This window comes from Eulemur rufifrons, chromosome 7 (assembly GCF_041146395.1).
Source record: "Eulemur rufifrons isolate Redbay chromosome 7, OSU_ERuf_1, whole genome shotgun sequence".
Taxonomy (NCBI): Eukaryota; Metazoa; Chordata; class Mammalia; order Primates; family Lemuridae; genus Eulemur; species Eulemur rufifrons.
In genome coordinates, this window is record NC_090989.1 from 119,634,826 (window position 1) to 119,648,199 (window position 13,374).

Genomic DNA, 13,374 nt, shown 5'->3' on the forward strand with positions numbered 1-13,374 from the left:
TCTGTATAATATTGATACTAATGGTCCCCTCTCATAGTAATATTGTGAAGCTAAACTGAAATAATTCATGTTAAACATTGAATACACATAAATCACTCAGTAATTTTCTGATATTATAAGTGTGATACAGAGAACAGCAAAGCTTATTTGGTTTGGTTGTAAAGAGGGCAGAGAATGTGAAAATTTTTTGTAGATTTTTTTCATTAATATTTTTATATTGTACATTTAAACATTTATTTTCTGTACATATAAAATTACATATACTACTTATAGAGAATTCAGAAAAAGAGAAAAGTACAAACATTAGCCATAACCGTAACATCTCATGACTGTGCCATAACTTGTTGGTATTTAAGTTTTTTTCTCATATGCATATTTGTGAAGATTTTTTGGTTTTATCTTTAAACAAGTGTTCTAACTAGTTTTGTAGCATATATTTCTCTATGCTTTTAATTTTTTAAAATCATGTCTCTTTTTCTAAAATGTAGATGTCCTTTAATTTGTGTCACTTTTCTGGCATTGTTTGGATCCTTTATCTTTTTTTTTTTTTTTTTTTTTGATTCTTTGTCATCTTTTGTTTTCTTTCTTTCTTAATTTATGCTCTCCTTTTTGTGTAGCATATTATCTGACAGCTTCCAGAGAAAAAGGATATTTGGGAAGTATGTATTTGAGACTTTACATGTCTGAAAAGTATGTTGTATCCTCGTATTTAATGGTCTGACCTAGTAGATTTTGTCGTTGAAAATCATTTCTTTCAGAATTTGGCCCTGGCTTCCAGTGTTGCTTTTGAGAAGTCCAGTGTTCTCATTCTAATCCTACTTCTTGTTTTTGGAATCTTTTAGATTTTTTTTCTTTATTCCTGGTATCCTGAAATTTCATGGTGACATACCCGGTTGTGTATTTTTTTTTCCTATTCATTCTCCTGGGCACTCTTTCTTGAATACCTATTGGTTGGATGTTAATCTCTTGAGTTAATCTTGAGTTTCTTAGTTCTCTTTTGTATTCCATTCCTTAGTCTTTTCTGTTCACTTTTCTTGTTATTTCCTCAACTTTATTGCATTTAATTTTGACTATCAAGTTTCTAAGAGTTCGTTTTGATTCTAGACTTTTTTTTTTTTTTTAACATTCATGTTTCTTAGAAGTAATATCTTCTGTTATCTCTTTGGTGATGTTAATTGTTTCTCTGTTTTCTTCTGCTCTCAGCCCTAACCTCTTTTCTTCTGATTTGATGCTTTTATCACTATTTTTCATATTGGAAACTTTCCTCCAAGATGTTTCTTGGCTCTCTAAGTCATTGTTGAGAGTCAGACACTAAAAAGCTCATTGCCAGAGGGGTATGTGCGTGTCTCTGCTACAGTGGAGCAGTGGCTTTGGTGTCCAGATTGGTGAGCATCACTGTAGGGCATTCTAGTGGTCAGCTAGACCCCATTGTAGACCCTGAAATGTTGGTATTGGTAATTATTCTCCTTGGAGAAGTTCAGCTTTCTTGCAGAAGGATCTACTCAAGCTTGACTGTTCTTTGCCATTTCAGAATTTGGTAAGATGAGAAAGCACTCAGGGGACTCCACACTTCACACACATGTCTGATAACTCTAAATCTCTGGTTTATTTTCTTCAGGAAATAAATTTCTGGACTTCCAAGATGGGTGTGTCATAGAGGAATTGATTGACTGCCTAGGTTAGAGTATAGATTTGGGGATTTAATTGCTTTTTGTACAGACTTTGAGATAATACTCTTATTTTCAGACCATATCTCATTTCATCTGCTATGGAACCTAATACTTCTAATTCTTGATTGTGTCTGGGTTATACAGAACAAAATAGCTTTTGTTGCTTATAGATACGGTTGTTAAGTTTCTTCTACTTTTTTGTTTGATTTTAATGCTTTCTGCTCATCCTCCTGCTATACATATTCATATATTGTGGTTAGGGGTTACAGGTATTTTCTTAGCTCATTGAAGATGAAAATTGTTTTATTTTTGTTATTTTTCTTGGGATTTTAAAAGACTAAGGGATTAATTAACTCTTTATCATTTGAAAACTGAAAATGTGTCATAAGCTCCCTTTTTAAAAAAATGAGCTTTTTAAAACTAAATATATAATCATTCCTCTGTTAAAAATCTAATTTGTCCCATTATCTCAAACATGTTTCTAGGGTATACAGTAATAGTTCTCAAAGGTACAGTTGGTATCTCTAAATATAAATGCAGTTTTTTGGTTTTCAGTTTTGTGTTTACAGAGATAGAAATGCAAATTGTTGGATATTGATTAAAAGGGTCAATGTCCACAGTCTTAATTTCAAACATCCCACTTGCTGACAAACCCTTCTTTTGTTCCAGCATTTTTCTTCTGTGTTTCCACTCCACTACTGTTTCTCTGCTATTGGGACTTTAAATACTTTGACACTGTATTTTTAATGTTCTTTACACCCTTCATTTCCTCACTGCCTCCACTTTCCCTTCTGGGATTTCATCATCGTTCATTATCATCACATCCTTTTTTATACCCTCAACTTCCTTATCTCTTTGTCTATCCGTTATACTCCCTAGGTAAACCTTGTATCACCACCTGCTTCATACCTGTACCAGAGCCTCTGAAAGTGGCCGGAGAAAAATGCATAACTATGATGGCTGGGCTTACATTTTTCTCTCAAGTGTACCTTTAATGCTGCCTGGCAGTCATATTACAGTATTCCACTCCAGGTTTATTCCCATATCCTTATAAAATTATTTCATACCTTTTCCTCAGACTTATATTAATAATATTTTTTATCTTCTCTTTTTCACACTCAGCTAATTATCTGGTTTTTTTTAATAGAGATAGTCAGAAGAGAATCCTTCAAGATTAAACCTATCCATGTAGCTACAGCTGTACCCATATACTGTACCTTTTCTCTCATTACAGTGCCCTCTATCTAAGATTGGTCCTTGTACTTGTGCAGTGAATTTGATCCCTGTTCATCTGCTCAAGAACTTTGCTCCTCAAGTTGCTCTCACTCTCCTGACTTCAATTTCCCTCCTTTTATTAGAGAACAGTTATCATTATACCAATATGCATGGTATAATGTTAATATCTCCCATTTTTAGAAACTCTTTGTATCAGTCTGGGTTCCCCAGAGAAGTAGAATAGAAGATATACTTACCTCACAGACACACGCGCGCACACACACACACACACACACACACAGATTTAGTTCAATGAAATAGTACAACACACTTGTAGGGGCTGGCAAATTTGAAATCTAGGGCTGTCCAGCAAGCTGAAACTCAGGCAGAAATTGTGCAGTCTTGAATTTGAGATATCAAGAACTCAGATACTCACTGTCTCCACTTAGCCTTCTCCTATTCTTTTTGAACCTACTCCAATCAGGTATTCTATCATTACCTCTTCCCTGCCTCTTTTCTTATTGAGATCAGCAATTATGTTCTTATTGTCCAAATCAATAAACAGCTCCCGGTTGTCATCTTTCTTTCTCTGGAAAGACACAGCTACTTTTTCCTTCTTGGAACACTGTCTTCACTTGTTTTCTGGAATACTACATTGTCCTGGTGGATCTTAGAAAGCTAAATTGTAAACATTGAATTATTTTGGGATTCAAAATTGAGATCTTTTTCTGTCTTTATTTACTCCTTAGTCAAAACCAATTCCATGGTTTTATTAATTTTACTAGAAAAGAATGATGGTGAGAGAGGTAATATAGTCACATGATTTAAAATTGAAAGTAAAAAATCTTATATGGTGAAATGTCACTGTTCCACTCTTGGCCCTCAGTCCTCAAATTCTCTTCCTTGGAGGCAAAAAAACCTGCCAGTTTCGTTTATATCTCTCCAAACATGTTTTATGCATATAATAGCAACTACACATTCAGTGAGAGGCAATATGGTGTAGTGGTTAAGAGTTTGGACTATGGAGCAAGGTTGCCTATACTCAAATTGTGTCTCTGCCAGTTATTGGTTATATGACTGTCAAGTCTCTTTTAACTGATCTGTGCCTCAGTTTTCTCTTAGGTAAAACAGGAATAATAATAATACTTATTTCATAGACTTGTGAGGTACAAATGAATAAGTATGTATAAAGAGTTTAGAAGATGACTGGCACATGAAAATAAATATTCCTTCTTTTGTACAAATGATAGCATATATACACTGTCAGGCATCTTATTTTTTCATCAACAAATATCTTAGTGTTTCTTTACAATACACAAATCATGCCTCACTTTTTCTCATAGCTGAATAATTATCCATTGAATGGATGTGCCATCTAAATTTATGACTCTAAATGCCAATATCTTTAATAATGACTCCCAAATGTGTATCTAGACATCCTCACTTAGATAGCTAATAAGCAAAAATCCTTCTAGTTACCCTTGCCCTTTCTATTTCTCTCATTTCCTTTATTATAATCTAGCAAATTCTTTCCACTGTACCTTCAAAATGTGCTTCATATTTAACCATTTCTCTCTGGCTATTGTTACCACCTTAATCTAAGCAGCTTCACTAAGAGTTGCTTGAGGCCAAAAACTTAAGAATCATCATTGCAAACGTTGAGCAAAATGTTTTTAGCTCTCCTTCATTGCTCCTATTTTGTCTCACTTCTTCTACCTTTACTCTTCTATAGTCTGTTCATATAGCAGTTTACAATGTAAATCAGACTATTTCTCATCACTCCACATTCTTTAGAGATCTTACCCCACTTATATTTAATTCCTGAGCCCTAACCAGAGGATGAATTAACCAGATTTTAGTAGCACTCTTGTACTCTGGCCTCTTATTTTCTCCTTGTATCATCTCCTGCCTTTGCTGACCTCTGGTGTGCTCCAGCCACACCAAACACCTTGCTCTTTTATGACTGCCCTCCTCATAACCATTTACATTATAACTCTTCCTGGAACATTGTTCTGCCATATAGTCATGTGATCATTTCTTCACTTCATGTCAAGGTCTCAGGAGAGACCTTCATGAATGAAGTTTCACCGTTCTATAGTCAGCAGTTAGGCCAGGCGTGGTGGCTCACACCTATAATCCTAGCACTCTGGGAGGCTGAGGCGGGTGGATCGTTTGAGTTCAGGGGTTTTAGACCAGCCTGAGCAAGAGTGAGACCCCGTCTCTATTACAGAAAGAAATTAGCTGTACAACTAAAAATATATATATATAAAAAATTAGCCGAGCATGGTGGCACATGCCTGTAGTCCCAGCTACTTGGTAGGCTGAGGCAGGAGGATCGCTTGAGCCCAGGAGTTTGAGGTTGCTGTGAGCAAGGCTGACGCCACGGCACGCTAGCCTGGACAACAGAGTGAGACTCTGTCTCCAAAAAAAAAAAAAAAAAAAGAGTATAGTCAGCAGTTAAAATGTGAGCACTGAATGAAGTATTCTCATTGGTAGACAAGAAGCCACTTCAAAGCCCATATCACGTTATCAAGGCTGAATGGCACCCCCTTCACTCTAACCTTTTTACCATATCTTATTTTTTTAACCACACTTTATTTTCCTTACAGCATTTATCATTAACTGACATGTTTTTTTCATTTGTATATTACCTATTTATTGTTGTCTTTCCTTACTAAAATGTAAAAAATCATGATGGCAAGTACTTTGTTTTGTTTACTTTGTATCTCTAGTACCTAGAACAATGCTCAGTATATGTTGTATTGATAGATGAATGGAAGAGCACCTAGTAAATGCTTCTTTATCTATGATGAACAACCAGTTTTTAATTATCAATCTGCCACAACCTAGTTCTTTTGTAAATGTAATAAAATTAATCTTAAGAAAAATGACAAATATGTTTATTAGCATCATTTTATTGTTAGAATCAACAGACAAGATTACTGTCAGATGCTATAAAAATTTTTAAACACTTTCAATTTTGTACTTACAGTGAACTTGTAATAAACCTTTTGTGATCGTCACCTATTTACAGAGCACACTCTGAGTAGCATTGTACTAGAACAGGTTCACCATTGTATAGTCAGCAGTTAAAATGTGAACACTAAATGAAGTATTCTTCTCATTGGTAGAAAAGAAGCCACTTCCAAGCCCATATCACTTTATTAAGGCTGAATTTCTTGATTAGTAGAATTACTAATTTATAAAATTATTCTGTTAGTAATACCAGTAAAATTTAATAAGTATTCATTCTTTGCAGAAATCAGTCTTTGTCAGTGGACTCAATAAAACATCATAATCCCCATGTTGTATCTGTCTCATTAAATTAGAAGTCTGTGTTCAATAGTTATTTGTTTATGTGTTACTTAATGAAATGAAAATTTCAGTGAAATACCAATTTTGCAGAGTTGAAAATATTTTACATTAGAGAGTAAATACTGCTATATTATTTCTAATACTTTTCTGAAGATACATTGATCATTGTTTTGTTTGTTTCAGTGTGTTTTTTATTGTTTATATATCTAGGCTGGGAGGGACGTGATTATATAATGACAGTTGGAGTTTGGGATGTGAGTTCACAAGAAGATGTATAGCTGAAAAGTAAAAGTCATTAAATTTAAAAACTGTTGTACCTCAGTTTTCACTGATGATTTCTAGCTAGGGTTGGTATTAATTTTAATGCCTTCCAACTCCTTGATCTTCAAGTCATTTTGCTTTAGAGATCTAAAAGTATATACCGAATTAAGCTCCATTGGGTATCACCTCGTATGCTCAGCACAAACACTGATAAGCTGGTCTTATCCTTGACTTGGGCAGTTTGAATGCCCCAGATTCCTCTTGTCTTTGAGCTATTCTCCTTTCTTAAACAGATTCATTTAAAAGATACTTTTAAACCTTCATGATACAGTCAAATATTCTACAACTGGCAATACATAAAACTGTCCAGTCACTAGCTTATATTTTAAAACACAAGAATATTTATCAATTTAATGTTTGAGACACTGTATCTCAGGAAAAGAAGTATTTTCATTAAATGTATTTCTAAATGGTCACTAACTTAAATACATTTATATTTAGGATTTTTGTCTTATATTTTGGTTTAAGGACAGTAGCAATCACTATTAACATAGAGCTGGCCAAAATGTAGATAGAGTTTCAGAATAACAAATTGGGGGGGAGAGGGTGTAGACAGATTACAGAAATAGCATATATATATATATGTGTGTGTGTGTATATATACACACACATACATACATATATATACACGTGTATATGTATTTAAAGGGGAAATAGTAAAATTTTAAAAGAAATTCGTGCTTGTTTTTAGTTATAGATACGTTCGCAGATAAATGAATCAGTTCTTCTAAAGCACTGAATAGTTTTCGTTTTTAATAATTGAACATTCATATTTGCAGATGAATAACCTAAAAGGAACAAAAAGGGGAAATTATAATATTAATGTTTACCAGCATAAACTCTTTTTTCTTTACCAATATTTCCTATATTCTCACTATCTCAATAATAAAAATAAGTATGAATAGACAAAAGTTTGAGGTTTGTGTCATACCTGCTTGTTAGAGGACATGAAGCAGAAATTTGAAAATATTTAATAATATTTACAAATACAAGTGAACATTAAAAAGTACATGAGATAATCACCTAACCCCAGTGAGACTGGCCTCTATCAAAAAAATCCCAAAGCAACAAATGCTGGCGAGGATGTGGAGAGACAGGAACACTCTTACACTGCTAGTGGGACTGCAAATTAGTGCAACCTCTGTGGAAAAGAATTTGGAGATACCTCAAAGAGCTAAAAATAGAAATACCATTCGATTCAGCAACAGCATTATTAGGCATCTACCCGAAAGAGCAAAAGATATTCTATAATAAAGACATCTACTCCCGAATGCTTATGGCAGCACAATTCACTATTGCAAGGATGTGGAAACAACCCAAGTGCCTGTCAATTCATGAGTGGATTATTAAAATTTGGTATATGTATACAATGGAATATTACTCAATTATAAGCAACGGTGATCTAACACCTCTTATATTTTCCTGGAAAGAGCTTGAGTCCATCCTCCGAAGTGAGGTATCACAAGAATAGAAGAATAGGCTCAACATGTACTCACCATCAAATTGGCACTAACTGATCAACACTATGGTGCTCACACAGTAGTAATATTCTCCAAGGATTAGGGGGTTGGAGGGATAAACTCACAACTAATGGATGCAGTGAGCATTGTAGAGGGAAAGGGCATGCCTCTAATCCTGTCTTGGGTGAGGCAAAGTCATGAAATGTAACCAAAATGTTTGTTCCCTCATAATATCCTGAAATTTAAAAAAAAAAGTACATTACTGTTATGACTGGGGAGGATTGGTCCATTGGAAATTCACAGAATACATTTTAGTGAATTTAATGAATTTGGTAAGATTGGTATTTGTTTTCAGGGGTTGAAAGGATGTGCAACTCACTGAGATGAGGAACAAAGGGAGAGGACCATCTGGGGGTAAAGATCATGAATTGATTATAAACATGTAACACATCTTTGCATCTAAGTAAAGGTATTAAGGATGCATTTATGTACATTTATAATTTTATCCGATGGTCAGAAGTGGGGTTTTGGCTTTGATTAGTATGCCCTCACTAAGGTGTTCTATTTGGGAGGTGGAGGGAGAGGTTTTTGAAGATGATGTTACTTAAATCTTTCCCACTGGTAGTTAAGATGAGGCTGCTTTGAAGTAGGCAATGTTTAAAAGCCAAGCAATTCTTGACTGAGGTAGAGAAAATTATATTGCAGATGAGTTTATTTCTATAAATTATCTTTTGTTAAAATTTTGCCTCTTATAAAAACAGAAATTGACTAGTTCCTTCCTTCATCCATTTGCTTTATAAATTTGTAATCTTATGGATAAAGGTTTGATTCATGGGTGATGAGTATTATAATATTCTTTTATTCCATAGCCATGAAGCTCATGACTGCTTTGGTGAATGTTGCCTTAAACCTCAGTATTCATCAGGATAATACCCAGAGACAGTATGAAGCTGAGAGAAATAAAATGATTGGGAAGAGAGCCAATGAAAGATTGGAGTTACTACTTCAGAAACGCAAAGAGGTAAATTTCCTGGCAACTGTTACTCTTATATTCTGTAACTGTATAATAAATACATTATTAGTTTTTTTGTTCTCTGTAAATATTTGTGTATATTTTTAACATTTATTTAAATTTATTTTAATTAGATTATTTGATCTCAAAAAGTTTTAAATGAAACTGGAGCGTTCACCAATGATTGTGTAATGGCTACCTGATAGCAGAAGAGAATCATAGAACATCCTTACTTTTGAAAGAAGGTGATCTGGGAATTAAGCAACTCAGAAAGGTTATCAGGCTGTGGGCTCAGAAAGCATATTAAGTATTGAAGTCAGACCAGGGGCCCAGCAAAACCTCATTTCCAGGGAAAAGCCAAAGGCTACATGTTAGCTGATGTATAAGGCATTCATGTGAATAAGATTGATCCCAGTTTTACCATTACTTTTTTCTTATATGTGTTAAAAATGTTTTTGTATTGAGTTCTTTTTAGGAAACATTTTTGTTTATCCAATAGTAAATAAAATTTTAGATATGCACTATTTTTCTTTTAACTTACAAAAAGAATATCACATTGCTGCAGAGAAATTACATATGAATAATGGATTATAACAGACAACAAAAAGCAGCATTATGATTAAGTTATTACCCATACTGTATTAGTTTGATGGAGCTGCTGTAACAAAATACACAGACTAAATGGCTTAGACAAAAGAAATTTATTATCGCACAATTTTGGTGGGTAGAAGCCCAAGATCAAGGTGTTAGCAGAGTCATGCTCCCTCTGAAGGTGTTAGGGAAGGATCTCGTCTAGGCTTCTCTTTTTAGCTTCTGGTAGTTCCTTGGCTTGTGGCAGCATAATTCCAACCTTTGCATGATATTCTCCCTGTATGTCTGTCTCCAAACCACTACTACCAGCAAGATAATAAATTTATTCATCATCTTCCAAAATTTTCTCATATCACTTTGTAATTTCTCCTTACTACCTCCCTTCCTGTCATTTCCTTCTTCTGTTGTCCTCAAGCAATCATTAATCTGCTATCTGATTTGTTTTCAAATTTAATTTTAATTTTTTTTGGCAGGTATGGGGGGCAAGACCACCTTATAGTATCAGAAATCAGATGCTGCTTACTTGTTACACTTTTTTTGATGTTGGCAACCATTAATCCTTACCTTGAGTATAATTTTGTATCAATACTTCTGTTAATTTTGAGTTGTGAGTAAATCACATGAATCAAACCTTTATCCATAAGATTACAAATTTATAAAGCAAATGGATGAAGGAAGGAACTAGTCAATTTCTGTTTTTATAAGAGGCAAAATTTTAACAAAAGATAATTTATAGAAATAAACTCATCTGCAATTTGATCAGTAATATTGCCTGCAATTTGTATCTTTGCTGTATATACTACTTATTTAGTTACTACATTGTAACACTACTGGCCAGGATCCTTTCTGTCTTTTATTATGCCCCCTATTTTGGGAATTTGGCCTATTTTCAGTTACTTTTAGATGGAGGAGTACAATATGTTAATCAGGGATAATCCTTTTTACCAAGGAAGGCAAAAGCAAGCCAAGGACCTGATTTGGACAAAAGAGTTACAGAAATTGAGATGTACTCCTGGAACAGTTGATATTTTGGAGATAGGAATTGGACCTCACTTAGCTGTACAACCCCTCCTTGTTTATCATTGTGTGATTTGTGTCTAGAGAGACACAGAGAGTGAGAGGGTCTAAAACCAATGTGATAAAACTGTAGAAATAATGCAAATATACTGGTAATTTCAGACATTTGTTGCACAAATGAGAAAAAAGGTTGATAACTACCCAGAATGAGAATAACCAGAAATTTAAAACAGTTGGAACTGCTTATTCCAAATAAAATGGTCAATATTCTATTTTACAATTTTTATTATTTTTTTCATTTCAGCTGCAAGAAAATCAGGATGAAATTGAAAATATGATGAACTCTATTTTTAAGGGTATATTTGTTCATAGATACCGGTAAGGGATTTTTAAAATCATTTAGGTTTTTAACTTAAACAATTATTGCTTTTTTGTAGCGCAAGCTAATTATAAACCTATAAAACTCTACTAAGTATTACCTTTATTATGTTTTGTTTTATTTTCTGGAAGGCAACTTTGGCTAAATAATTAAATGTCTTACTGCAACTGTGACGGAAATTGAAATGCTCCCTACCACTGTCATATACTTCCAAATTTAGAGTATATACTATTGGAAGCAGCTTATGTACTTGCATTTGTGCTGATGGAATATTAATATGATCGTTAAATTAATTTAGACTTAATAAGATGGTGTTTTCACATATGAAGAAATTAAATGCCCTACTTCTTGCCCTATGGTACTCATCTTGTTCCATGGTCAATTTAATCCATAATCTTTGTTTTTCTAAATACCTCTGAAGGTGGGAGAAAAGAAGACAGAAAAGGGCACCCTGCAGATTATGCAACTACTTTCTGTCTTCACTCTTATTTACCTTCAACTATACACATGAAAGTAGAAGCTGTGAGCAAAATATTTTTGTCATACTGCATTGTAAATGAGTTTTTAAGTGTGTCTCTGAGGCCTAAAAACCTTTGAAATTCTACATTATAAAAGAACATATATTTCACATAGAATTAATGAATGATATACATGTACTTGTTGCCATCTGTTAATTAAATATGGTATGATATATGTACAAGTAGGTAGACACATATAATAAAAGCACTGTTCTTGGACACCCAGGAGACTATAGTTAGCTAATTAATACAAAGAGATAGTTAAAACAGGGAAGTCATTAACATTATACAGTTGACCTTTGAACAACATGTGAGGGTCCACTTATATGCTGGTTTCTTTTTCAACCAAAGGTGGATTGAAAAAACAATATTTGAGAGATGCAAAACCCTTATATACGGAGGGCCAACTTTTTTGTATATGCTGGTTCTTCAGGGCTGACTATGGGACTTGAGTTTGCTGGGATTTTGATATATGCATGTAGTCCTGGAACAGTCGCACCTCGTATACCAAGGGACGACTGTATATATTAATATGTCTTTAATATTTTATTTTAACAAAACTTAAACAGTTTAACTGAAAGTATAAAAAGTTACTTGGGGCCAGGGCCTTTATGTTTAGCATGAATTCTCTGATTGGAGTTTTACGTGCCTCTTTCTTGCACGTAGTGTACTTTTAACACATTATTGACATATTTGTTTTAAAAGGAAAAAGAACTTCCATATACCTAGCATGCATTCTTTTTTTCCTATAACTTTATGGTGGTATAATTGATGTAAAATAAACTACACATTTAAGTGCATAATTTGTTGACTTTTGACATATATACACTTGTAAAACCACTACCACAAGCAAGATAATAAATTTATTCATCATCTTCCAAAGTTTTCTCTTGGCACTTTGTAATTTCTCCCTACCTTCCATCCTGTCATTTCCCTCTTCTGTTGTCCTCAAGAAGTCATTAATATGCTATCTGATTTGTTTTCATTTTCTAGAATTTTACAGAAATGGATTCATACAATTTGTACGTTAGCTTTTTTTGTTGTTGTTTTGGTGTGAATTCTTTCTCTAAGCAAAATAAGAGTCTTTCATCCTTAAATGTGTTAGCTGTTAGTTTTTCATACCTGCCCTTTATCAGATTGAGAAAGCTTTTTCTATTCCTAGTTTTCTGAGTTTTTATTAGTTAATGGATGTTGGATCTGTCAAATCTTTTTCTGCATCTGTTGAGGTTATTATGTGATTTTCTTTTTAAAGATTGTTAATGTGGAGAATTAAATTTGTTGATTTTCAAATGTTACATGAATTGATGGAGAATACAGCCCACAGGATCATGATACGTTATCCGTGCTAATCTTGCTCTCTTGCCCAGGCTGGAAGGTATTGTCACAGTTACAGCTCAGTGATGGGCTCAAGCAATCCTCCTGATTTAGTTTCCTGAGTACCTAGGATTACAGGCTCAACCCACTGTACCCCTTCCTTAGCTGCTTCTAAGAATTTATATATCTATATTCAAGGAAGATAAATATCTCTCATTTTTTATTTTAATGAATATCACTGACTGCTTTTGGTATTGGGGTAATACTGGCCTTGTGGATTGAGTTGAAGTATATTCTCTCTTTAGCTTTCTGGAAGAGTTTAATAGAATGATGTTATTCCTTCTTCAGGTATGAGTTTTACCAGTGGGGCCTAAAGTGTTCTTTGTAGAAATATTTTTATCTGCAAATTAAATTTCTTTAGTATATTTAGGGCTATTTAGGTTATCTGGGTTTTTTTTAAAAGAACCTTTGATAGTTTATGTCTTATAAGAAATTGTTACATTCATCTAGGTTGTTGAGTTATATTCAACAATTATCAGCATAAAGTTGTTCATAATACTGG

The 13,374-nt window shown here is 33.7% G+C and overlaps 1 protein-coding gene across 1 annotated transcript in view; it reads left to right on the forward strand.

Annotated features, from left to right (window-relative positions):
* Positions 1-13,374, forward strand: part of STAG1 (STAG1 cohesin complex component) — a 346,671-nt gene that overhangs the window by 210,978 nt on the left and 122,319 nt on the right. The window contains exons 8-9 of the mRNA XM_069473208.1: positions 8,851-9,002; positions 10,906-10,979. Coding sequence (XP_069329309.1) covers positions 8,851-9,002; positions 10,906-10,979 — 226 coding nt within the window. The remainder of the gene's footprint in view (positions 1-8,850; positions 9,003-10,905; positions 10,980-13,374) is intronic.